The 27,583-nt window shown below is 49.3% G+C and overlaps 1 protein-coding gene across 2 annotated transcripts; it reads right to left on the reverse strand.

Annotated features, from left to right (window-relative positions):
* Window positions 1-451: 451 nt before the first annotated feature.
* NUDC (nuclear distribution C, dynein complex regulator) lies at window positions 452-27,583 on the reverse strand. 2 transcript variants are annotated; one of them, XM_033227615.1, is made up of 9 exons: window positions 27,355-27,583; window positions 24,074-24,151; window positions 5,554-5,757; window positions 5,397-5,462; window positions 4,444-4,563; window positions 4,155-4,349; window positions 1,374-1,457; window positions 1,162-1,280; window positions 452-719 (listed from the first exon to the last, which is right to left on the reverse strand). In XM_033227615.1, exons 1-9 carry the CDS (start codon window positions 27,433-27,435, stop codon window positions 668-670), a joined length of 999 nt encoding a protein of 332 aa, XP_033083506.1. In that variant the 5' UTR covers window positions 27,436-27,583; the 3' UTR covers window positions 452-667. The 2 variants fall into 2 exon arrangements, with proteins under 2 accessions (XP_033083506.1, XP_033083505.1); XM_033227614.1 differs by having other exon boundaries at window positions 4,444-4,566.

Raw genomic sequence — 27,583 nt, forward strand, 5'->3', positions numbered from 1 at the left:
AGTCTCACTCTGTCACCCAGGCTAGAGTACAGTGGTGCAATCTGGGCTCACTGCAACCTCTGCCTCCCGGGTTCAAGCGATTCTCCTGCCTCAGCCTCCCAAGTAGCTGGGATTACAGGTGTGCACCACCACACCCGGCTAATTTTTGTATTTTTAGTAGAGACTGGGTTTCTCCATGTTGGTCAAGCTGGTCTCAAACTCCTGACGTCAGGTGATCCGCCCCCCTCAGCCTCCCAAAGTGCTGGGATTACAGGTGTGAACCACCACACCTGGCCAAGCCCTGTTTTAATCTTCACTTTAAGTAATGAGAAACTGAGGCCCAGAGAGGGCAAGGATTTGCCCTAGGTCACACGGCAGAATCTGGGCTAGAAGCCAAACTCCCAGTTCCCAGCAGCAGCCGTAAGAGGCCTGTGCCCCAGAGAAAGGCCAGAGGCAAGAGAGGACACAGAAGGAGCTGGGCAAATTGTTTTAATGTGTAACAGCAGGCCAACTGGGGAGGACAAGGCCCCCAGCCCCAGCCTTTCTCCTGATGCCCTGGGACCTGTGTGCCTGGGACATTTCCATGCCTGCCCCCAGCCCCGAGGCCCACAAGTCCCAGAGAAGAGAGGGAAAGTAAGTTGTGTAGTTGCAGCTCAGCCCCAAGAGTTCAGGGAGGAAAAAACAGGGGCTAGTTGAATTTAGCCTTGGAAAAATCCATCTCCGGATGCTGATCCATGAACCTGGAGAAACGAAAGCAAGAACATGAAACAACTTCATCCTTCTCTTCTAAAGCTGTCCCTTCTCCCAGCACCCCCGTGGCAAGTCTAATCTCTTTAGACCTCAGCAACACCGAGCCAGGTTGGGCAAGAGCAGTGCCCAGGGTATCTGAGACCCATTTGAGCCCTGAGGTTGGAAGCTGAGGCGCCAACACGGGCACTGTTTTCCTGTAGGTGGCAATGACCCGCCTGTTACCCCTTCCCTCCTATCATGAGCCATGAGCCGGCCTTGCCCTCAAGATGACCTCAGCAAGTGACAAGAGTAGACAAGCCAAAGGCATAAAGCCATAAACATGGCTGGAAAGGGGGCAGGGCAGCTCCTGAGGCAGCTCAGTGATCCACTCACTGCTGTCACTGAAATCTAAGTCCCCAGGCACCCACCCTCCCCCCAACCCCTCTTGCTCACTTCTTCAGAATCTCCTGTTTCTTCTGTTCGTCTGAGGTTGGCAGCCCCATGGACTTCTGTCTCTGGTCATACATCATCTTTTCCACCATGCTGCGAGTCTCACTGTCCAGGTCTGACAGCTGAGGGCAGGCAGTGACGGAATTGGTGAAGCTCTGGAAACACCTAGGCCCCTCACCCTCCTGCTGAAGCTCTCCTAACCAGCCAGGGCTCACCTTGGAATTCTCAGGGTTAATCTTCTTGGTATTGATCTCAGGGTCACTGGACACCAAGCGGCTCCACCACTCCATCTTATTGATCTGTGAAGAGAACCACCAGGGGGTGGGAGGTGGCCTGCTCTGTGCACCAGGAATCACCCCTTAACCCTTTCACAACCAAACTCTCTCCCATCCACATCCTGCACCCGAGACTCCTGCAGGCCTATACTGGGTCCAGAGGTACAAGACTCTGCCCTTCCTGCAGCTAGGGGAGACACAGAGGCAAACAGTTACAAATCAGTGTGATAACGGAAACAAGAAAGCAGAAAGGGAGATATTCATCCAGGGTGGAGGGAGGAAAGTTTGGAAGTACCACTTGGGCTGAACCCTAAGACACAAAGCAGTATTCCAGATTTAAAACGGGAAGAAAATTTTCTTTTTTGTTTTTTGAGATGGAGTCTTGCTCTTCTTGTCCAGGTTGGAGTGCTGTGGCACCATCTCGGCTCACTGCAACCTCTGCCTCCCAGGTTCAAGCAATTCTCTGGCCTCCGCCGCCCGAGTAGCTGGGATTATAGACATGCACCACCTGCCACACCAGGTGGATTTTTCTAATTTTAGTAGAGACAGGGCTTCACCATATTGGGCCAGGCTGGTCTCAAACTCCTGACCTCAGGTGATCTGCCTGCTTCAGTCTCCAAAAGTGTTGGGATTACAGGCGTGAGCCACCGCGTGCAGTGGTGCAGTCTCAGCTCACTGCAACCTCCGCCTCCTGGGTTCAAGCGATTCTCCTGCCTTAGCCTCCCAAGTAGCTGGGATTACAGGCGCCTACCACCATGCCCAGCTAATTTTTTTGTATTTTTAGTAGAAATGGGGTTTGCCATATTGGCCAGGTTGGTCTCGAACTCCTGACCTTGTGATCTGCCCTCAGCCTCCCAAAGCACTGGGATTATAGGCACGAGCCCCACGCCCAGCCTGAAAAAGTTTTTAAGCAGGGAAGTGCCAGGCGTGGTAGCTCCTACCTCTCTAATCCCAACACTTTGGGAAGCCAAGGCAAGAAGATCCCTTGAGCTCAGGAGTTTCAGACCAGCCTGAGCAACATGAGACCCTGTCTCTACAAAAAATATTTAAAAATTAGCCAGGAAGGGTGGTGCTCACAGTTATTCAGGAAGCTGAGGTGGGAGGGTCGTTTGAGTTCGGGAGGTCAAGGCTGCAGTAAGCCGTGATTGCGCCACTGCATTCCAGCCTGGGTTGAGTACAAGACCCTGTCTCAAAAAATAATACATTTAAAAGGCAGGGAAAGGGCCGGGAGTGGTGGCTCATGCCTGTAATCCCAGCACTCTGGGAGGCCAAGGCAGGTTAATCATGAGGTCAGGAGACTGAGATCATCCTGGCTAACATGGTGAAACCCCGTCTCTACTAAAAAATACCAAAAAAAGTGCTCGCTTCGGCAGCACATATACTAAAAAATACCAAAAAAAAAAAAAAAAAAAAATAGCCAGCCATGGTGGCCGGAGCCTGTAGTCCCAGCTACTCTGGAGGCTGAGGGAGGAGAATGGCGTGGACCCGGGAGGCGGAGTTTGCAGTGAGCTGAGATCGCGCCACAGCACTCCAGCCTGGGCCACAAAGCAAGTACAGAGGCATGGAGGGGTGAGTGAGGGCAGCCAGTGCCAGTCGGGCAGGCTGGGACAGGGTCTTATGTGCCCTGAGAAGTTCTCCTCAGACCCCTGGCCCTTTTCAGAGACCACCTTTATTTACTGGTGTCTGTGTCCCACCTCTCTGTAAAGGCAGTGAGGTTGAGAATGTAGGCTTTCTGAGGGCACAGATTTTCCTATGTTTTGTTCACTGTTCTCTCTCCAGCACTTAGAACAAGAACAGTACCAGGCACAGAGTAGGTGTTCAAGTATTTGATGAACTGAATCCATGTACAGACCTAGTGAAAAAGAAGTGGCTTTAGAACCTAAGACTTTCGCCGGGCACGGTGGCTCACATCTGTAATCCCAACACTTTCGGGGGCCGAGACGGGCAGATCACGAGGTCAGGAGATGGAGACCATCCTGGCTAACACAGTGAAACTGTCTCTACTAAAAATACAAAAAACTAGCCGGGCGAGGTGGCGGGCGCCTGTAGTCCCAGCTATTCGGGAGGCTGAGGCAGAAGAATGGCGTGAACCCGGGAGGCGGAGCTTGCAGTGAGCTGTGAACCCGGGAGGCAGAGCTTGCAGTGAGCCGAGATCGCGCCACTGCACTCCAGCCTGGGCGACAGAGTGAGACTCTGTTTCCAAAAAAAAGAACCTAAGACTTTCAATTCTGACTCCACCCCTTCCCAGAGGCAGGAGCTTGGGTAAATCAGTGAACTCTTTTCCTGACTCAAGCTTGTAATCTCAGCACTTTGGGAGGCCGAGGTGTGAAGATTGCTTGAGGCCAGGAGTTCAAGACCAGCCTGGGAAATATAGTGAGACCTCCGCATCTCTACAAAAATTAATAACAAAAATTAGTCAAGCGTGGTGGTGTATACCTGTAGTCTTAGCTACTCAGGAGGATGAGGTGAGAGAATTGCTTGGGCCCAAGAGTTCAAGGCTGCAGTGAGCTAAGAAGGTGTTACTGAACTCCAGCCTGGGCAACAGAGTGAGACCTTGTCTTTAAGAAAATAAAATAGGGACAGATCTACTTTAAAGAGTGTTGTCATGGGGATTAAGATAATTCCACAATGCCCCCAGCATGGCTCCAGAGTAAAATAAGCACACATCCTCCTTTCTTCTTCTATCAACACCCCAGACTAGAAGGGCTGGGCCTCACATACCTTCTCCAGATGCACAGTCACCACCTTGCCATCCTCAATGAGCCACGAGCTCTCCTCCACCTTCACTTCGTTGTAAAGCTCCCCATCGATGACCGCTGGCTGCCCCTTGAGCCCTACCCGGAGATGCCGCCGCTGGATGTCCACCACCACATCCTTCCCTTTCAGCCGGAAGTTCACACGGAAAGGGACCGCTAGCTGCATAGGGCAGAGGCAGTCATAAGAAGCCACTAAGTGCTGCTGGTACCCCAGGCTGGCTCCCTAAGCTTCACCTCTGGTCCCTGCCACTCACGTCCAGCTCCGACAGGGTCTGGCTCCAGCGGTAATTGGGCAGGTCTGCCCCGTTGCCTAGGTTGGGCTTCAGTTTTCCTTTGTCCTTCTCATCTTCCTCCTCCTCATCTTCCTCAGTCTCCTGCTTATAATCAGGGACACTCAGCTACTTACTTGACAAACAAGACACACATTGAACCCTCACTGGGCCAAGCCCAGGGCTAGCACTGGGCATATAGTCACAAAAGAAAAGAGATTTGGTACCTGCCCACTCCACAGAGGGGCAGACCCCAAGCCTTGCTCCTCTGGGAACCAGGTAAAACGTGGTTCTGATCTCAGCCTGAGAGGAGCTCAGACTATTATACCATGTGACAAAGGATATGGCTGGGCCCACAGAACCCAGCCAACCTCAGATGGGACCTGTAATAGGCACTGCCCTTTCTGGCTCTTGGGTTTTCCTGCCATAAATGGGTTAAGGCCAGTCGGTTTTTATTTTATTTTTTTGAGACAGAGCCTTGCTCTGTCGCCCAGGGTGGAGTGCAGTGGCGCAATCTCGGCTCATGGCAACCTCCACCTCCTGGGTTCAAGCAATTCTCTGCCTCAGCCTCCCGAGTAGCTGGGATTACGGGTGCCTGCCACCACGCCTGGCTAATTTTTGTATTTTTAGTAGGGACAGGGTTTCACCATCTTGGCCAGGTTGGTCTTCAACTCCAGACCTCATGATCTACCTGCCTTGGCCTCCCAAAGTGCTGGGATTACAGGCGTGAGCCACCACGCCCAGCGGGTTGTTTTTTTTTAACCTGGATCCTTTGGTTCAATGTCTCTGAGTGTGATCTTAAAGTACGGGGAAGATTCCCAAAGCCGGGAGGGGAAGGATTAGGATAAGGAGGGGTATTGCAGAGAAAGCAGTAGGCAGGAGAGTTCCTGTAAGTTCCAACCTCCTGGCTCATCCCAAGTCCCTGCAGTCCATCTCACCTGCTTCCCTGGGGAGTCAAGGCTGCCGTTCTTGAGCTGGGCCTCATGATTCTCTGCATCCTTTTTCTGGAGCAAAGAGCACAGCAGTTGGCAACAGGACCTCCTGCTCAGTGCCAGTGGGGATCTGATGGGTAGAGAAGGGAAGCCCACTCTTCACCTGGTCAATCTCTAGCTGCAGCCTCTCTGCCTCTTCATCAGTTAGCTCCTTGATCTGGGGCCCTGAGGTCTCTGACTTGGCTTCCTTGGCCAGCCTGGCCGCCCGCTCTGCCTTCTCCCGCCGCTCGGCCTCCTGCCGGGCTCGTTTCTCCCGCCGGGTCTTCTGTGCCAGCTGATTGTGGTGGCTGAAAGTCTGGGTGATAAGCTGGAGAGGGAAGAAAAGCCATGAGGCATTAGAGCAGGGGACAGTGCCCCATAGCCTGGAGTCCAGCCCTGCTCTCTACCTGCTGGGTACAAGGGCAAAGCACTGCACCCAGAACCTCAGTTTCCTCATCTGCAAAATGAGGAAAATACATCTATCTCATAGGGTTGTAATGAGAATACCTGCAAAGCACCTGTCTCAATAAACTGGCTGTTTTAAAAAGTGACGCTTGGCCGGGCGCGGTGGCTAATGCCTGTAATCCCAGCACTTTGGGAGGCCGAGGAGGGCAGATCACACGAGGTCAAGACCATCCTGGCCTTTATAGTGCAACCCGTCTCTACCAAAAATCCAAAAAAAAAAAAAAAGCTGGGCATGGTGGTGTGCGCCTGTAGTCCCAGCTATTCGAGAGGCTAAGACAGGAAAATCACTTGAACCTGGGAGGCAGAGGTTGCAGTGAGCCGAGCTCGTGCCACTGCACTCCAGCCTGGTGACAGAGCAAGACTCCATCTCAAAATAAATAGATAAATAAATAAAGGAATTGGAGACTAGTCTGGCCAACATGGTGAAACCCTGTCTCTACTAACAATACAAAAAAATGAGCCAGGCGTGGTGGCGTGCGCCTGTAATCCCAGCTACTCATGAGGCTGAGGCAGGGAAATTGCTTGAACCAGGGAGGTGGAGGTTGCAGTGAGCCGAGATCAGGCCACTGTACTCCAGCCTGGGCGACAAAGTGAGACCCTGTCTCAAAAAAACAAAACAAAAAAAGTGACGCTGTTAAAAGCAAAAACTCAAGACTCAGTCCCTCACAAGCCTTTCCTGAATTCTCAGGCCCACAATGACCGGCTCTTCTGACTAATCACTCTTACTCTTAGTGCATCCTGTCTCCAAGACCACAGTCCAGCTACGCAAGACTTGACACCACACCCAGAAAGGCCACGTTGGCAGAAAGCCAGGGAGCTTTCCTTTCTTTTTCTTTTTTTGAGATGAAGTCTCCCTCTTGTTGCTCAGGCTGGAGTGCAATGGTGCGATCTCAGCTCACTGCAACCTCTGCCTCCTGGGTTCAAGTGATTCTCCTGCCTTAGCCTCCCGAGTAGCTGGGACTACAGGAATGTGCCACCACGCCTGGCTAATTTTGTATTTTTAGTAGAGATGGGGTTTCTCCATGTTGGTCAGGCTGGTCTCGAACTCCTCACCTCCAGTGATCCACCGGCCTCAGCCTCCCAAAGTGCTGGGATTGCAGGTGTGAGCCACCACCCGGTCAAAGCCAGGGAGCTTTCTTGAAGGAAGAGCCTGTTCACCCTCTCTCCAGCCAGCGAGCTATCAACTTCAAATCCTTTTTCTCCACTACACTTTCCCAGGTTTCCACCCCACGATGTGCTAGACAGCTTCCCTGCTACCCAAGGGCGACCCTCCACCCAAACTATTGCCACCTTTCATTATTTGGCTCCTGGCCTTAGACGAGTGAACAACTTTGACTCTTTCTAAGCCTCCGTTTCCTTATCTGTCATGAGGATTGAGTATGACAGCACAAATCAAGAGCCTAGTGAGGTCCACATCACAGGGTTCCCCTGATCTGCAGCATCAGCATCACCTGGAACCTGTTAGAAACGCTAAATCTTTTTTTTTTTTTTTTTTTTTTTTTTTTTGAGACGGAGTCTCGCTCTGCCGCCCAGGCTGGAGTGCAGTGGCCGGGTCTCAGCTCACTGCAAGCTCCGCCTCCTGGGTTTACGCCATTCTCCTGCCTCAGCCTCCCAAGCAGCTGGGACTACAGGCGCCCGCCATGTCGCCCGGCTAGTTTTTTGTATTTTTTTAGTAGAGACGGGGTTTCACCATGTTAGCCAGGATGGTCTCGATCTCCTGACCTCCTGATCCGCCCGTCTCGGCCTCCCAAAGTGCTGGGATTACAGGCTTGAGCCACCGCGCCCGGCCAGAAACGCTAAATCTTAAGCCCCACTCCCGATCTACTGGATCAGAAATTCTGAGGTATGGCCAGGCAATCCGTATTTTTAACAAGCCCTCCTGGCCAAGTTCCATGCATACTTCAAAGTCGCACCTAGATTTGAGTTCCTCGTCTACTCTTACTTGCGTGACCCTAAGGTCATGTCTCTGTGCCTCTATCTTGTTGTTATTATTTTTGAGGCAGGGTCTCACTCACCCAGGCTGGAATATAATCTACCTCCCTGGGCTAAGGTCCCTGGGCTAAGGTGATCGATCCTCCCACTTCAGCCTCCCCAGTGGCTGAGACTATAGGTATATGCCACCATCCCTGCTAATTTTTTTATTTTTTGTAGAGACAAAGTTTCACCATGTTGACCAGGCTGGTCCAAACTCCTGGGCTCAAGTGATTCACCTGCCTCTTCTTCCCAAAGTGCTGGGATTACAAGTGTGAGTCATTACGCCCGGTCTATGTTATTATTTCTAAAAGCAGTCTTGGCCGAGTGTGGTGGCTCATGCCCATAATCCCAGCACTTTGGGAGGCCGAGGCGGGCAGATCACCTGAGGTCAGGAGTTCTTGACCACCCTAGTCAACATGATGAAACCCTGTCTCTACTAAAAATACAAAAATGAGCCAGGTGTGGTGGCACATGCCTGTAGTCCCAACTACCTGGGAGGCTGAGGTGGAAGAATCACTCGAACCCAGGAGGCAGAGGTTGTAGTGAGCAGTGGTTGCGCCACCATCCAGAGTGAGACCCTGTCTCAAAAAAAATAAATAAATAAAAGCAATCTTGGCACATGTTGTTCTTTGCCTGGAATGTCTTGTCCCCACTCTCAGGTCACCTGGCAAACCAATTCATCCTCCATGACCAGTCAAGTGTCAAAGTTTCACCTCTGGCCCAGGAACATAACCTTAGGACACTCAACTCAATGCCAACCCATAGGCAGTGTGCATGTGCACACACACGCACACACCTCTAGAGGCCTTGCAGGGCACTCGCCCTGTGATCAGTGCTCAATAAACCCTTTTTCAAGCATCTCTAAGACAGAACTGCAGGGAAAGCTCTGCAGGGGCTCAAGGTCACAGAAGTCACCCACAGGCCCCCAGACCTGGAGTTCTGCTAAATGCCCTATGGATTCTCATCCATTTGATGCCAATTTCTCCTGCTATGCCCAAACCCCCTGCCCCATGCCACACCACAGTAGCTCCACACTCTACAAGGTTAAAGAACACCAAACATACCCCCTAAACCATGAATTAAACTGGTAGGGGAGGCCATTCTGCTGTTAATAGAAACCATAGGTCATAATTACGCCAGCAGAGGCTGTTCCACCACAGGGCCTTGGTCCCAAGTCCCTAGTCAGAGAGACCTTGAACTAAAGCCATTTGCCAACCAGTGGCCAAAGGGAGGTGGGAACAGGGCCCTCCCCTCTCCCAGCTCCACTGAATCATGTCACATCCCATTTGTACTGTTCCTTCCTAGCTCCTGGAGGTTAAGCAAGGGCAGAGCTAAACCATCAGGCAGAGTCAAGGCCAATCACAGCAGCCTCTGACCCCTCCTCCCATCAACTTGACCTAGACCCAGCCTCAGACAGATAACCCCAGGGATGTGGAAGCCTACCCAGAGGCTGTCACAGACTCAAGCTTCAGTCACTGGACACATATTTGGGAACCACAGCCAACCAGGGTGGGGAGGGCCAAGCCTGTCGCTCTCCCCGAGAAGAGGCCCAGGACAGTACAGGCATGTACCACAATGCCAGCCCTCTCAAATACTTTTCAGAAGGCAGAAGAATTTTATGAAAGAGCTGTTATTAAAATGCTAATCCAGGTCAGGGACGGGGGTTCCCATCTGTAATCCCAGCACTTTGGGAAGGAGAGGCAGACAGATCACTTGAGCCCAGGAGTTTGAAACCAGCCTGGGCAACATAGGAAGACCCTATCTCTATAAAAAATACAAAAATTAGCTGAGTATAGTGGTACGTGCCTGTAGTTCCAGCTACTCAAGAGACTGAGGTAGGGGAATTGCTTGAGTCTGGGAGGTCAAGGCTCCAATGACCCATGGTCACACCACTGCACTCCAGCCTGGGAGACAGAGCAAGACTTTGTCTCAAAAAAATAAACAAATAAATATAAAAATAAATAAATAAATAAATGCTAGCGCACTGGGGAACTACAACTGTGCAAATAAATTGAAGTTTACTGGGCACAGTGGCTCATACCAGTAATCCCAGCACTTTGGAAAGGTCGAGGCGGGCAGATTGCTTGAGCTCAGGAGTTTAAGACCAGCCTGGGCAACATGGTGAGACCCTGTCTGTACCAAAAATACGAAAATATTAGCTGGGCATGGGGGCACATGCCTGCAGTCCCAGCTGCTCGGGAGGCTAAGATGGGAGGACTGCTTGAGCCTAGGAGCCGGAGGTTGCTGTGAACCGAAGGTTATAGTGAGCCGAGATTGCGCCACTGCACTACAACCTGCGTGACAGTGAGAACCTGTCTCAAAACAAAAAACCCCCTAAACAATGGGGTTTGGAGTTTCTTTTTTTTTTTTTTTGAGACGGAGTCTCACTCTGTCGCCCAGGCTGGAGTGCAGTGGCCGGATCTCAGCTCACTGCAAGCTCTGCCTCCCGGGTTTACGCCATTCTCCTGCCTCAGCCTCCCAAGTAGCTGGGACTACATTAGCTGGGACTACAGGCGCCCGCCACCTCGCCCCGCTAGTTTTTTTGTTTTTGTTTTAGTAGAGACGGGGTTTCACCGTGTTAACCAGGATGATCTTGATCTCCTGACCTCGTGATCCGCCCGTCTCGGCCTCCCAAAGTGCTGGGATTACAGGCTTGAGCCACCGCGCCCGGCAGGGGTTTGGAGTTTCTAGGTTGGTGAACACATAGAGGTGTTGGGAGGGGGGCACACCCAGAGAGGGTATGGAGGCTCCAGGCCCCACCCCAATACCTAGCCCCACACAGCTATTTGGCTGTTCCTGAGTTATGTCTTTTTTTTTTTTTTTTTTTGAGACGGAGTCTCGCTCTGTCTCCGGGGCTGGAGTGCAGTGGCCGGATCTCAGCTCACTGCAAGCTCTGCCTCCCGGGTTTACGCCATTCTCCTGCCTCAGCCTCCGGAGTAGCTGGGACTACAGGCGCCCGCCACCTCGCCCGGCTAGTTTTTTGTATTTTTTAGTAGAGACGGGGTTTCACAGTGTTAGCCAGGATGGTCTCGATCTCCTGACCTCGTGATCCGCCCGTCTCGGCCTCCCAAAGTGCTGGGATGACAGGCTTGAGCCACCGCGCCCGGCCTTGAGTTATGTCTTTTATAATAAACCAGTAACAGTAAATAAAGCACTTTCCTGAGTTCTGAACCATTCTAGCAAATTATTAAACCTGAAAAGGTGGTCATGGCAAACCCCAGTTTATAGCTGGTTGGTCAGAAGTACACAAGGCAACTTGGAACTTATGACTGGTTTGTCAAGTGGCCGCCGTCTTATGGGACTGAGTCCTTAACCTGTGGAATCTGCAGTAATTCTGGGTAGGAGGGGTCAGAATTCAATTGAATTGTAGGACACCCAGTTGGTGTCCAGAGAACTGGAGAACTGGTTTGTTGAGTGGTGGAAAAACCCACATATTTGGTGTCAGAACTGCTGTGAGTAAAAACCATTCTTAGGATGCAATATGGAAAATCCAGATTGTGGGAAATTTTGCCAGGACAAACAACCATTTCTTCAGAAAACAAATCGCAAGAAAAAAAGAGATCTCTTGTGTTTTATTTTTTAAATCTTTAAATTTTCTTTTGTAGGCCAGGCAGGGTGACTCATGCCTGTAATCCCAGCGCTTTGGGAGGCCGAGGCGGGTGGATCACCTGAGGTCAAGAGTTAGACCACTGGAGTTTGAGACAAGCCTGGCCAACATGGTGAAACCCTGTCTCCACAAAAATTAGCCAGGCGTGGTGGCGCATGCCTGTAATCCCAGCTACTTGGGAGGCTGAGGCAGGAGAATCGCTTGAACCCGGGAGGCAGAGGTTGTGGTGAGCTGAGATCAGGCCACTGCACTCCAGCCTGGGCAACAATAGCAAAACTCCCTCTCAAAAAAAAAAAAAAAAAAAAAAACAGAAAAACAAAAATTAGCCGGGCGTGGTGGTGGGTGCCTGTAATCCCAGCTACTTGAGAGGCTGAGGCGGAACTGCTTGAACTCAAGAGGCAGAGGTTGCAGTGAGCCAAGATCATGCCACTGCACTCCCGCCTCAGCACCAGAGTGAGACTCCAAGTCAAAAAAAAAAAATTTTTTTTTTGTAGAGATGGAGTCTCACTATATTACCCAGGCTGGTCTTCAACTCCTGGGCTCAAGCGATCCTACCACCTCAGCCTCCCAAAGTGCTGTGATTATAGGGCTGAGCCACTGTGCCTGATCCTTAATTTTTTGTCTTTGAGGTCTCTTAATCTACAGGTTTCTATCACCCAGTGTAATGTGTGAACCTTGTTTGAATTGGGAATCAAACAATCATAATCAAATAACCCAATTAAAAAAAGACAAATGTCTTAAAGACAAATGGGTACCTCCACGCTGCTTTCTTGATAGTGAGTTATCATGAGATCTGATGATTTTATAAGGGTCTTTTCCCCCTTTGCCTGGCACTTCTCCTTCCTGCCACCTTGTGAAGGTGGTGCCTGCTTCCCCTTCATCCTCCAACCTGACTGTAAGTTTCCTAAGGCTTCCTCAGCCATGTAGAGCTATGAGTCAATCAAACCTCTTTCCTAGCCGGGTGCGGTGCCTCATGCCTGTAATCCTAACACTTTGGGAGGCCGGGGGGTGGGGAGGGCGGGGGCAGATCACCTGAGGTCAGGAGTTCAAGACCAGCTTAGCCAACATGGTGAAACCCTGTGAAACCCTGTCTCTACTAAAAACACAAAAATTAGCCAGGCATGCTGGTGGGCACCTGTAATTCCAGCTACTCGGGAGGCTGAGGCAGGAGAATTGAACCCAGGAGGCGGAAGGTGCAATGAGCTGAGATCACACCACTGCACTCCAGCCTAGGTGACAGAGCAAGACTCTGTCTCAAAAAAAAAAAATACATAAAATAAAAAAACAAAACAACCTCTGTCCTTTATAAATTACCCAGTCTCGGGTATTTCTTCACAGCAGCACGAGAGCGAACGAATACTTTGTCAGAGATGAGCTTTGGACTTGGACCTGTGGGTTAATGCAGAAATGAATTCAGACTTTGTGGGGCTGTTGGAAGGGCATGATTATGTTTTGAAATGTGAGGACATGAGATTTGGGAGGGGCCAGGTGCAGAATGATACAGTTTGGCTCTGTTTCCCCACCCAAATCTCACCTTGAATTGTAATTCCCACTTGTCAAAGGCAGTACCAGGTGGAGGTAATTGAATCATGGGGGTGGTTTCCCCCATGCTGTTCTCATGATACGAGTGAGTTCTCACAAGATCTGATAGTTTTATTAGCCTCTGGCATTTCCTCTGCTGGCACTGATTCTCCTGCCACTCTGGAAGAAATGCCTTCCTCTATGATTTTAAGTTTCCTGAGGCCTCCCCGTCATGCAGAACTGTGAGTCAATTAAACCTCTTTTCTTTTTTTTCTTTTTTGAGACAGAGTCTCGCTCTCTTGACAGGCTGGAGTGCCGTGGCACGATCTCAACTCACTGCAACCTCTGCCTCCTGGGTTTAAGCGATTCTCTTGCCTCAGCCTCCTAAGTAGCTGGGACTACAGGCGCACGCCACCACACCCAGTTACTTTTTGTATTTTTAGTAGAGCTGGGGTTTCATCGTGTTGGCCAGGATGTTCTTGATCTCCTGACCTTCTGATCTGCCGGCCCTGGCCATGCAAAGTGCTGGGATTACAGGCGTGAGCCACCATGCTCGGTCGTAAACCTCTTTTCTTTATAAATTACCCAGTCTAGGGTATAGCAGCATGAGAACGGACTAATACAGAACCCTCATGTACTATTAGTGGTGGCGTCCAATGGTGCATCTGCTATGGAAAAGATCATGGCATTTCCTCAAAAAACTAAAAACTGGCTGGGTACAGTGGCTCACACCTGTAATCCCAGCACTTTGGGAGGCTGAGGCGGGTGAATCATCTGAGGTCAGGAGTTCGAGACCAACCTGGCCAACATGGTGAAACCCTGTCTCTACTAGAAATACAAAAATTAGCCAGCTGTGGTGGCACACACCTGTAATCCCAGCTACTCAGGAAGCTGAGGCAGGAGAATTACTTGAACCCAGGAGGCGGAGGTTGCAGTGAGCCAAGACTGCATCATTGCACTCCAGCCTAGGCAACAAGAGTGATACTCTGTGTCTCAAAAACAAAACAAAACAAAAACAAAAACAAAACAAAAACTACCATATTATTCAATAGATTACACTGCTGAGTAATACCTACAAGAATTGAAAGTAGAATCTCAAAGATTTGTGCACCTATGTCCACAGAAGTGCTATGCACAAAAACCAAGGGGTGAAAGTAACCCAAAAGTCCATCAACAGAAGAATAGATTAAAAAAAAATTGTGGCTGGGCGCAGTGGCTCAAGCCTGTAATCCCAGCTCTTTGGGAGGCCGATTTGGGCAGACCACGAGGTCAGGAGATTGAGACCATCCTGGCCAATATGGTAAAACCCTGACTCTAATAAAAATACAAAAATTAGCCGGGAGTAGTGGCGAGTGCCTGTAGTCCCAGCTACTCGGGAGGCTGAGGTTACAGTTAGCTGAGATCGTGCCACTGCACTCCAGCCTAGGCAAGAAACAGAGCAAGACCTGTCTCAAAAAAAAAAAAAAGTGATATATACATATAATGGAATATTATTCAACCTTAAAGGGGATGGAAATCCTGTCACATGCTACAATGTGGATAAATCTGTGGACATTACATTAAATGAAATAAGCCAGTCACAAAAAGATACATATTGTATGATTCCATTTATATGAAATATCTAAAGTAGTCAACCTAGACAGAAAATAGAACAGCAGTTACCAGGAGGTAGGGGAGGGAGTAAAACAAAATTGTTTAATGGGTACAGGGTTTCAATTTCACAAGATGCAAAGAGGTTTTACAAATATGTTTCATAATCTAAGTACACTTAACACTACTGAACTGTACACTTAAAAATGGTTAACATGGGCCAGCAGAGTGGCTCACATCTGTTATCCTAGCACTTTGGGAGGCCGAGGCAGGTGGATCACTTGAGCCCAGGAGTTAGAGACCAGCCTGAGCAACATGGTAAAACCTCATCTCTACAAAAAAATAGAAAAATTAGCTGGCGGTTGGGTGCAGTGGCTCACACCTGTAATCCCAGCACTTTGGGAGGTCGAGGCGGGAGGATCATGAGGTAAGGAGTTCAAGACCAGTCTGACTGACATGGTGAAACCTCATCTCTACTAAAAATACAATAATTAGCTGGGCATGGTAGTGTGCACCTGTAACCCCAGCTACTCAGGAGGCTGAGACAGGAGAATTGCTTGAACTCGGGAGGCAGAGGTTGCAGTGAGCCAAGGTCGCACCACTCATACTCCAGCCTGGGCAACAGAGCAAGACTTCGCCTCAAAAAGAAAAAAAGGCCGGGCGCGGTGGCTCAAGCCTGTAATCCCAGCACTTTGGGAGGCCGAGACGGGCGGATCACGAGGTCAGGAGATCGAGACCATCCTGGCTAACATGGTGAAACCCCGTCTCTACTAAAAATACAAAAAACTAGCCGGGCGAGGTGGCGGGCGCCTGTAGTCCCAGCTACTCGGGAGGCTGAGGCAGGAGAATGGCGTGAACCCGGGAGGCGGAGCTTGCAGTGAGCCGAGATTGCGCCACTGCACTCCAGTCTGGGTGACAGAGCGAGACTCTGCCTCAAAAAAAAAAAAAAAAAAAAAAAGAAAAAAAAAGCCGGGCACGGTGGCTGAAGCCTGTAATCCCAGCACTTTGGGAGGCCGAGACAGGTGGATCACGAGGTCAGGAGATTGAGACCATCCTGGCTAACACGATGAAACCCCGTCTCTACTAAAAAATACAAAAAAACTAGCCAGGCGAGGTGGCGGGTGCCTGTAGTCCCAGCTACTCGGGAGGCTGAGGCAAGAGAATGGTGTAAACCTGGGAGGCGGAGCTTGCAGTGAGCCAAGATCCCGCTACTGCACTCCAGCCCGGGTGACAGAGCGAGACTCCGTCTCAAAAAAAAAAGAAAAAAGAAAACTTAGCTGGGCATGATGGCACTGGAGTCCAAGCTACTTAAGAGGCTAAAGTGGGAAGATCACCTGAGCCTTGGGGAGGTCAAGGTAAGTTGTGATCGTGCCACTGCACTCCAGTGGGTGACAGAGTGAGACTCTCAGAGGAAAAAAAAAAAAAAAGGGCCAAGCGTGGTGGCTCACGCCTATAATCCCAACATTTTGGGAGGCTGAGGCAGGCAGATCACCAGGTCAGGAGTTCGAGACCAGCCTGGCCAATATTAGTGAAACCCTGTCTCTGCTAAAAATACAAAAATTAGCCGGGCATGGTGGTGGGCACCTGTAGTCCCAGCTACTTGGGAGACTGAGGTAGGAAAAATCTTTTTTTTTTTTTTTTTTGAGACGGAGTCTTGTTCTGTCGCCAGGCTGGAGTGCAGTGGCGATCTTGGCTCACTGCAACCTCCAACTCCCAGGTTCAAGCAATTCTCCTACCTCAGCCTCTCGAGTAGCTGGGATTACAGGCATGTGCCACCACACCTGGCTAATTTTTGTATTTTTAGTAGAGACAGGGTTTCACGGTGTTGGCCAGGATGGTCTCGATCTCCTGACCTCGTAATCCACCCGCCTCGGCCTCCCAAAGTGCTGGGATTACAGGCATGAGTCACCGCGCCTGAGTGGCAGGAGAAATCTCTTGAACCTGGGAAGCAGAGGTTGTAGTGAGCTGAGATGGTGCCACTGCACTCCAATCTGGGTGACAAAGCGAGACTCCATCTCAAAAAAACAAAAACAAAAACAGGCAGGGCGCCGTGCCTCATGCCTGTAATCCCAGCACTTTGGGATGCCGAGGCAGGCAGATGACCTGAGCTCAGGAGTTCAAGATCAGCCTGGCCAACATGGTAAAATCCCATCTCTACTAAAAACACAAAAATTAGCCAGGCGTGGTGGCACACGCCTGTAATCCCAGCTACTCGGGAGGCTGATGGGGGAGAACTGCTGGAACCTGGGAGGCAGAGGTTGTAGTGAGCTGAGATGGTGCCACCACACTCCAGGCTGGGCAACAAAGCGAGACTCCGTCTCAAACAAACAAGCACACAAACAAAAAAACCAAAACAAAGGTTAAGAGGGTAAATTTTATGATGTGCTTTTTACCACACTTTTTTTTTTTTCCTGAGACAAAGTCTCGCTCTGTTCCCAGACTGGAATGCAATGGCATGATCTCGGCTTACTGCAACCTCCGTCTCCCAGGTTCAAGCAATTCTCCCACCTCAGCTTCTCGAGTAGCTGGGATTACAGGAGCCTGCCAACACGCTCGGCTAATTTTCGTATTTTTAGTAGAGTTGGGGTTTCACCATGGTGGCCAGGCTGGTCTCGAACTCTGGACCTCAGGCATCCACTCACCTCGGCCTCCCAAAGTGCTGGGATTACAGGTGTGAGCCACTGTGCCCGGCCCACTATTTTTTTTTTTTTTTTTTTTTTGAGACAGAGTCTAGCTCTGTTGCCCAAGATGGATTACAGTGCTGTTATCATGGTTCACTGCAGCCTCAAACTCCTGGGCTCCAGAGATCCTTCCACCTTGGTCTGCAGAGTAGCTGGGACTATAGGCTTGCACCAGCAGTCTTGGCTATGATTTTCTATTTTTTGTACAGATATGGTCTATGTTGGAGCAGACTGGTCTTGAACTCCTGGCCTCAAGTGATCCCCCCACCTCAGCCTATAATTTTTTAAAAAACAAAAGAGCTGGGTGCAGTGGTTCATGCCTGTAATCCCAGCACTTTGGGAGGCCAAGGCGGGTAGGTTGCTTGAGATCAGAAGATCGAGACCAGCTTGGGCAAGACAGTGAAACCCCCACTCTACAAAAAATACAAAAATTAGCTGGGCATGCTGGGGCATGCCTATAGTCCCAGTTACTCTCAGGAGGCTTATGTGAGAGGATCACCTGAGCCTAGTGGTCGTGGCTGCAGTGAGTCATGATCGTACTACTGGACACCATCCAGGCTGGGCAGCAGAGTGAGACCCTGTCTCAAAACAAAACACAACAGTAAGAGAGCACTGAGGGAAATCAGAACCTTGAGTGGATGTGGATCTCTGGTAATATTTAAAGAATTAGTATGCCTTTTTGGAGGAGGTAATACCATTACAGTTATGTTTTGTTGTTGTTGTTGTTGTTGTTGTTTTTGAGATGGAGTTTCACTCTTATTGCCCAGGGTGGAGTGCAGTGGTACAATCGCGGCTCACTGCAACCTCCGCCTCCTGAGTTCAAGCGATTCTCCTGCCTCCGTCTCCCGAGTTGCTGGGATTACAGGCACCCACCACCATGCCCAGCAAATTTTTGTATTTTTAGTAGGGACAGGGTTTCACCATGTTGGTCAGGCTGGTCTCAAACTCCTGACCTCAGCTGATCCACCCGCCTCAGCCTCCCAAAGTGCTGGGATTACAGGCGTGAGCCACCACGCCCGGCCCTACAGTTATGTTTTAAAACAGTAACTTTTCTTTTAGTCACACAATATTTACTTATCAAAAAATACGCCTTCAATGATATATAAGTGGAACGCAATAGGGCAGTCCCACCGTACCCATTGGGATTCGTTCCAGGATCACTCCTCAGCACTAATTTCTCAGGATGCTCAAGTACCTTATATAAAATGGCATTTTATTTGCATATAACCTATACGTATCCTCCTGTATACTCTCAATCATCTCTAGATTACCTAATACCTAATACAATGTAAGTGCTATGGATGTAAATAATTAGATTGTATTTTTTTTAATTTGGTTTTGTCTTTTGTTTTTTTCAGATGGGGTCTTGCTATGTTGTCCAGGCTGATTTCAAATTCCCGGGCTCAAGCCATCCTCCCATCTCAGCCACCCAAGTGGCTGGGATTACAGGTGTGCATCACCACGTCAGGCTTAGCTCATATTATTTTTTATTATTGTACTCTCGTTTAAAAAAATTTTTTTTCCAAATATTTTCCATCAGTGGTTGGTTAAACTCATGGATGTAGAACCCACAATACAAAGGATCAACTGTATTTGTCCTTTTGTGACCAGCTTATTTCATGTAACACGATGTCCTCCAAGGTACATCCATGTAGTAATGGACACGATTTCTTTCCCTTTTAAGGCAGAATAACATCCCAGAATATGTCTATACCACATTCTGCTTATCCATTCACCTGCTGATGGAGCCTTTGGTTCCTTCCACCTTATGGCTATTATGAATAAGGAGTGAACATGGGTGTGCAAATAAATCCTCCTTCCAATTCTTTTGGGTATATACCCACAAGAATGACTGCTGGACCATACGATAGTTCTATTTTTTTAATTGTTTGAGAAACTGCCATAACATTTTCCATAGCAGATGCACCATTTGACATTCCCACCAACAGTGTACAAGGGTTCCAGTTTCTCCCTATCTTTGTCAACACTTGTTATTTTGTTTTTTCTTTTAACAGATGCCATCCTAACAGATGTGAAGTAGTATCTCATTATGGGTTTTGTTCTGGAAACAAAGTCCTGCTCTGTCACCCAGCCCAGAGCACAGCGGCGTAGCGGTGCAATCACAGCTCACTGCAGCCTCAACCTCCCAGGCTCAAGCAATCCTCCTACCTCAGTCTCCCAAGTAGTTGGGACTAGAGGCGTGTGCCAAAAGGCCTGGCTAATTTTTATTTATGAGTTCCTAAATATGAAATTAACCATTAAATGTTATTCGTCCTCTGCACTGCATATTTTCTCACAATCTAGTGTTCTTCAATTGACTTAAATATGTCTCTTTTACCATTTACAAATTTCAGCATTTGAAAAGGCAAACAGCTATCTCTTCTTTTATAGTTCCCAGTTTTCTAATCTTGAAAAGTCTCCCCGACATAAGACTACAGATTCCTAGCTTTCCTTACAGGATTTTTCTTACCTGTATTTTTATAGAGTATGATAGATGGTAAATTTTGGTTTTCTTTTTTTTTTTTTTTTTTGAGACGGAGTCTCGCTCTGTTGCCCAGGCAGGAGTGCAGTAGCCGGATCTCAGCTCACTGCAAGCTCCGCCTCCCGGGTTTACGCCATTCTCCTGCCTCAGCCTCCCAAGAAGCTGGAACTACAGGCGCCTGCCACCTCGCCTGGCTAGTTTTTTGTATTTTTTTTTAGTAGGGACGGGGTTTCACCGTGTTAGCCAGGATGGTCTCGATCTCCTGACCTCGTGATCTGCCCGTCTCGGCCTCTCAAAGTGCTGGGATTACAGGCTTAAGCCACTGCGCCCGGCCAAATTTTGGTTTTCTAACCAAAAAAAAAATCCACGTAGCAGCATGACTTATTGCATCATGCTTTGCCTAATGAACTGAATTACCACATTAGACACATTAAATCCTCATAAATGCTAGACTTTATTTCAGGATTCTCTAGTCTGCTTCACTGGTCCATTTTTCTCTTCTTCTATCAATACCATATTGATTAGATCACTATGGCTATATTCAAGTCTACAATTCCTAGACCAAAAGCTATAAAAACTAAAAGTGCTTTTGTAATTTTTTGTAAGTTTGCAGCATCAGGTATTCTCTACAGAAATATTAATGTGTTTTGTTACAGGATGCAGCTCCTGGCCCTGGGATTGGATTATTATATATAATGCACATTATATGTACTGTATTGCCTTCCTGAAATCCAAATAATTTTAAATACCAAAACAGATGTGGCCCCAAGGGATTCTGAAGTGGCTTGTGGTCTCTTGTCTTTTTTTCAATCCTTGTAACTTCCTTGTGAGGTAAGGATTACTCCCTCTTACGGTTAAGCAAAATTAGAGGCCGGGCATGGTGGCTCATGTCTGTAATCCCAGCACTCTGGAGGGCCGAGGCGGGCGGATCACGAGTTCAGGGGTTCAAAACCAACCTGACCAACACGGTGAAACCCCCGCTGTACTAAAAATACGAAAATTAGCCGGGCGTGGTGGCAGGCACCTGTAATCCCAGCTACTCAGGAGGCTGAGGCAGGAGAATCACTTGAACCCGGGAGGCGGGGGTTGCAGTGAGCTGAGACTGCTCCACTGCCCTCCTGAGTGGGTCATAGAGCAAGACTCCGTCTCAAAAGAAAAAAAAAAAAGAAAAATTAGGTAGTCCCAGCACTTTGGGAGGTTAAGGCAGCCGGATTGCACCACCGTGCTCATGCCACTGTGCTCCAGCTGGGACAACAGAGCAAGACTCTGCCTCAAACAGACACACACACACACACCCACACACACACACACACACACACCAAGGGTTCATCTCTCTTCCTTCTTACAGCTATTCATCCTTCATATGTGAAGCATCACTTCCTCACAAAGTCTTCTCTGAGCCCCCAACCTAGGTTAGTTTTATGTTCCCAGGGCTTCTGCCCCAACACCCACTACTTTTTCACTGCTTGTTTTTTTTTGTTTTTGGCTACACTGTGAGATCCATGAAAACAAAGAACAAATCTGTATTCACCTCTGCAATCCCAAAGGGTCTGATATAGCACCTAACACAATCCAAAGTGTTAAGTGCGGTGGCTCATGCCTGTAATGCCAGCACTTTGGGAGGCTGAGGCGGGCAGATCACCTAAGGTCGGGAGTTTGAGAACAGCCTAACCAACATGGTGAAACCCGTCTCTACTAAAAATACAAAATTGGCCAGGCATGGTGGTGCATGCCTGTAATCCCACCTACTTGGGAGGCTGATGCAGGAGAATCACTTAAAACTTGGGAGGCAGAGGTTGCAGTGGGTCGAGATCATGCCATCGCACTCCAGCCTGGGCAACAAGCATGAAACTCTGTGTCAAAAAAAAAAAAAGGCCGGGCGCGGTGGCTCAAGCCTGTAATCCCAGCACTTTGGGAGGCCGAGATGGGTGGATCACGAGGTCAGGAGATCGAGACCATCCTGGCTAACACAGTGAAACCCCGTCTCTACTAAAAATACAAAAACTAGCCGGGCAAGGTGGCGGGCGCCTGTAGTCCCAGCTACTCGGGAGGCTGAGGCAGGAGAATGGCGTAAACCCGGGAGGCGGAGCTTGCAGTGAGCTGAGATCCGGCCACTGCACTCCAGTCCGGGCGACAGAGCGAGACTCCTCCTCCAAAAAAAAAAAAAAAAAAAAAAAAAGCAAAGCAAAGAAAAAATAAATGACTAGCCCCAAAAGCTATAAAAACTAAAAGTGCTTTTGTATTTTTGGTAAGTTTGCAGCATGAGGTATATACAGGTAGTCTGACCCATAGAAAAGCCAGAGGTGTTAGTGACAATACAGAAAGAATATCTGAGCTAGAAGGGGTCTACTTTCTCCCATTTTACAGATGGAAAGATGGAAAGAACGAGAGCATTGCTGGGAACTCGACTAAGTAACATAGCTAGACCAAGAACCTGGGACTCCTACTGTTAGGTAATGTGTCTATGACAGAGTGGCCTCAAACCTTCAGGACACATTAAAGAGTTTACCAACTTGTTAGAATCCTGAAGCCACAGAAACAGTTTGCAAAGAACATCTCCTTCTTATTATGTCTCTTATTTATGTCTATTATAAAGATAATGGCGCCAGGCGTGGTGGCTCACGCCTGTAATTTCAGCTACTCAGGAGGCTGAGGCACAAGAATTGCTTGAACCCAAGAGGCGGACATTGCAGAGAACCAAGATTGCACCATTGCACTCCAGCCTGGGTGACAAGAGCAGGACTCCATCTCAAAAAAAAAAAAAAAAAAAAAAGAAAAAGAAAGGCCAGGCACGGTGGCTCACGCCTGTAACCTCAGCACTTTGGGAGGCCAAGGCAGGTAGATCACCTGAGGTTGGGAGTTCGAGACCAGCCTGGCCAACATGGTGAAACTCCGTCTCTACTAAAAAATACAAATATCATCCAGGTATGGTGGTGCATGCCTGTAATCCCAGCTACTCGGGAGGCTGAGGCAGGAGAATTGCTTGAACTTGGGAGACGGAGGTTGTGGTGAGCCGAGGTCACGCCATTGCACTACAGCCTGGGTGACAGAGTGAAACTCTGTCTCGAAAAAAAAAAAGATAATAGCTAAGTGAGGTAGAATCCTCATGATATAACAATTTTCAAAAGTATAATTACAACCTTAAGGAATCAGAAAGAAGTTCAAGGTCTCAGAATCAAGACTACAAAACACAAACCCTTAAACTCTGAGTCACAGCATCTGGGAAGACATGGCTCTGAGTATTTCTAAATTTATTTCTAAGCATCAGTTTCTAGTATCGGCCCAGTCTCATCTCCTAGGTTATTAGTTAAAACCTCCTCAGGCCGGGTGCAGTGGCTCACACATGTACTCCTAGCACTTTAGGAGGCCGAGGTGGGTGGATCACTTGAGGGTCAGGGGTTCAAGAACAGCCTGGCCAACATGGTGAAACCTCATCTCTACTAAAAATACAAAAATTAGCCAGGCATGGTGGCGCCTGCCTGGGAGAATGAGGCACAAGAATCACGTAAACCCAGGAGGTGGAGGTTGCAGTGAGCTGAGATTATGCCACTGCACTCCAGCCTGGGTGACAGAATGAGACTCCATCTCAAAAAAATAAAATAAAATAAAATAAATAAAAGTAAAAATAAAACCTCCTGGCCGGGCACGGTGGCTCATACCTGTAATCCCAGCACATTGGGAGGCCGAGGCAGGTGGATCATGAAGTCAGGAGTTCGAGACCAGCCTGGCCAATATGGTGAAACTTCATCTCTATTAAAATACAAAAATTAGCCAAGTGCAGTGCCGGGCGCCTGTAATCCCACCTACTCAGGAGGCTGAGGCAGGAGAATTGCTTGAACCCAGAAGGCAGAAGTTGCAGTGCACCGAGATTGTGCCACTGCACTCCAGCTTGGGTGACAGAGCAAGACTCCATCTCAGAAAAAAATAAAATAAAAAATAAAACCTCCTCATTGGAAAAGGAACTGAGAGGCACTGTGTTGGGGCAGAGGGTAGGTTTTCAACAGACTGGTTTCAACCCTGGTTCTCGCATAGCTCAGGTCAAGACTTTGGATAAGGTGCAAAACTCTCTTGAGCCAATTTCCTCAATGGGGATAGTTAACACCTGCCCCTCTTGTAGAACTGCAAAAATCATGGGAAATAAGGTAGATAGAGCGCTGAGCAAGGAGTGGAGACCGAAGAAATGACAGCTTCCTTCCCTTCCCTAACTCCTCACCTTTGACATTTCGCTTCTGCTGAAAGTTACTATTATGCCAAAGGAAGACCAGGTGAGCTTTTCTTCTGAAGAGACAGAGCTGCTGAAAAGACAGCGGTTTCCAACACTTACCTTCTCTGCCATCCCCTCTTCTCCTCCAATGAAAAAGTCTGTTTTGCGTCGAAGGAAGCTGAAGAAGGTGTTCACAAGCTGAAAGATGGGGAGAAGATTAAGGGTGTGGAGCCGCCATTTGGGAGCCCTTCAAGTGCACACAAGTCAACTTCTTTTGTCTAGGAGGCAACTTGGGACTTGACTATTTTTCCTCTGAGCCTCCCAACTGAGGAGACATCTCCCTAGCAGGTTCTCTTAGTTACTTCCACCATGGAGCAGATTTCTCATATCCTGTGTGAGTGTGCACGTTTCATTTTCCTTGTGATGCCTGAAGCAGCCTAAGTGTATGGAACACTCCTCTGCATCCAGGGCATGAAAAGCCCAGGCCCAACTTTCCTCTCCAGAAAGTAAAAACCTCATCAAGACACTGGCTCACACCTGTAATCTCAGCACTTCAGGAGGCTCAGGTGGGTGGATCACTTGAGGTCAGGAGTTCAAGACCAGCTTGAACAACAGGGTGAAACCCCATCTCTACTAAAAACACAAAAATTAGCCGGGTGCGGTGGCTCAAGCCTGTAATCCCAGCACTTTGGGAGGCCGAGACGGGCGGATCACGAGGTCAGGAGTTCGAGACCATCCTGGCTAACACGGTGAAACCCCGTCTCTACTAAAAAATACAAAAAGCTAGCCGAGGGAGGTGGCTGGCGCCTGTAGTCCCAGCTACTCGGGAGGCTGAGGCAGGAGAATGGCCTGAACCTGGGAGGCGGAGCTTGCAGTGAGCTGAGATCCGGCCACTGCACTCCAGCCTGGGCGACAGAGCGAGACTCCGTCTCAAAAAAAAAAAAAAAAAAAAATTAGCCGGGTGCAGTGGTGGGCAACTGTAATCCCAGCTACTTGGGAGGCTGAGGCAGGAGAATCGCTTGAACCGGGAAGCAGAGGTTGCAGTGAGCCAAGATTGTGCCACTGCACTCCAGCCTGGGTGACAGACAGAGTGAGACTGTCAAAAAAAAAAAAAAAAAAAAGACACTGGCTAAGTTACTGGGTCAAAGCAAGACGGAGGAGAGCAAATGAAGCACTTCAGAGGAGGATAAGATGGATTAACTCTGGCTGGAGTACAAGTGTAGCCAAGGGTTTGAGTATCTGACGGACATATATTACCTTTTGACTTTGCAGAAGTTTCTTAACTCTGTACAACAGGAATAAGATGCAGTACCCATTTCTAGGGACCTGGTGAGGATCATGAGGTCATGGAGTTGAGGCCTTCAGCCACGTATGGCACAGAGCAAGGGACCCACTGGCAAAGGGTAAACACCTTACAAATAGGAACCATGAACCATGGCTTAGTCTGTCTGCCACCTGCAATGCTGGGCACCAGATATGGCTAAAGGTACATGCTCAGTATAATTCTTGCTGAATGAAACAGTCTAGCGGTGACCTAAAGTCAGCACACACAAACCCTTTATTTGCCCAAGAGTGGGTCTAAATCTGATGTAATCTGATGCTAGAACATATCTCAGTGATTTCCATTCTTGCTTCTAGACACTTTTTTTTTTTTTTTTTTGAGACGGAGTCTCGCTCTGCCGCCCAGGCTGGAGTGCAGTGGCCGGGTCTCAGCTCACTGCAAGCTCCGCCTCCTGGGTTTACGCCATTCTCCTGCCTCAGCCTCCCAAGCAGCTGGGACTACAGGCGCCGCCATGTCGCCCGGCTAGTTTTTTGTATTTTTTTTTTTTTTTTTTTTTGAGACGGAGTCTCGCTCTGTCGCCCGGGCTGGAGTGCAGTGGCCGGATCTCAGCTCACTGCAAGCTCCGCCTCCCGGGTTTACGCCATTCTCCTGCCTCAGCCTCCGGAGTAGCTGGGACTACAGCGCCCGCCACCTCGCCCGGCTAGTTTTTTGTATTTTTTAGTAGAGACGGGGTTTCACCGTGTTAGCCAGGATGGTCTCGATCTCCTGACCTCGTGATCCGCCCGTCTCGGCCTCCCAAATGCTGGGATTACAGGCTTGAGCCACCGCGCCCGGCCGTTTTTTGTATTTTTTAGTAGAGACGGGGTTTCACCATGTTAGCCAGGATGGTCTCGATCTCCTGACCTCGTGATCCGCCCGTCTCGGCCTCCCAAAGTGCTGGGATTACAGGCTTGAGCCACCGCGCCCGGCCTAGACACTTTTTCAGTTGGTTCAAAAATGAACTCACTCCCAAATCCAGTTTTGTGTTAACAGTTTAGAGGAATGGAGGCAGGAAGACTTTTCACACTTCCAAATTAGAAGCACTCTCCCCACCACAAAGGGCTTAGAAGTCCTTGGTCACCAGACACCTAGGTTACATAGGAATAGAAAGTTCAATGGAAACCTACCTCCAGTGAGACATAATCAGCCATGGACTCTGGGAAGCACACTGACCTGTCTAGGTGAGGACCACGTTGCATGATCTAGGCAAATCCCTGCCACTTTTCTGGCTCTGAGAATGAGAGTTCTGATCCTGATAGACTTTTCTACCTCTAACTTTGTGTTTGTTCCAAAAAAACCAACTCCAGAATCTGTAACAGTTGGCCCTTATTATTCATACACTATGTGTTACTGTGTCTGTCACTGAGCACGAATTATCCCTTTGAAATGCTCTTTGTAAGCTCTATCAGGGAGAGGACAGGTTTTTGTATCCCCAGTCGCGTTGAGTGTGGGACACACATTAATCACACGACAAATACTTGTTGAATGAAAAAGCCTTATTACTGAGAACTTACGGTACTTCACTACTCTCGGGAAACCGGCATTCGCAGCTGTCTCACAGACACGGAAACTCAGGCTTGGAGAGATGTAAAGGTTCCAAGCTGGTAGGTGGTGGAAACTAATAGTGAACACAGGCCTCCTCTCCTATTCCCCCATTCAAGGCCTAACAAGACCACGTGTTAACATCACCCCGCGCCCCTACCACACACATTCGACGGCTCGCCCCAAGCCTTGGTGGATCCAAATCACTATATTTGGGACGGTTCTTACTAAGGGATGCTCCTCGGAAGACGCCATCGAAGTGGAAACGGGGTTGGGGGTATATGTGAAACTAAAGGGGGATCCTAAGCTCAGGGACGCGATAATTGCCACTACCGAGGGGCGCCGGGGGCCCGGGACTGATGCGAACCGGGTGAGACCGCCAGCGGGTGGCCAGGCCGGAAGCTGGGCGCGGTGAGAATGTGGGGGCATCCCAGAAGCCCGCGAGCCCCAGGGGTGGGTCTCAGCCCTCGAAGGCAGAGAAGGGCGGAAGGAGCTTGGCCAGGGTCGCCGCATGGGCCGACGCCGCGCGGACCGTTACCTCCTGCACGCCGCCCTCGTGCTGCTGAGCCATGGCCAGCAACATGCCGTCGAACCGCTCCTCCTCCTGCTCTCCGCCCATCGCGCCGGCTCCGATCCACGTCCCGAGCTCTGCACTCTAGTCCCGCGCTCTCTGGGCTGCTTCGGATCGCTCCGGGCCCAGCGACTCTAGTCGTCCGCCTTCCGCAGCGGAGCCGGAAACACGCACACGCGCGGCCCCCGCAGGCCTG

This window comes from Trachypithecus francoisi, unplaced genomic scaffold, assembly GCF_009764315.1.
Source record: "Trachypithecus francoisi isolate TF-2019V2 unplaced genomic scaffold, Tfra_2.0 Lachesis_group12, whole genome shotgun sequence".
NCBI classification, from domain to species: domain Eukaryota; kingdom Metazoa; phylum Chordata; class Mammalia; order Primates; family Cercopithecidae; genus Trachypithecus; species Trachypithecus francoisi.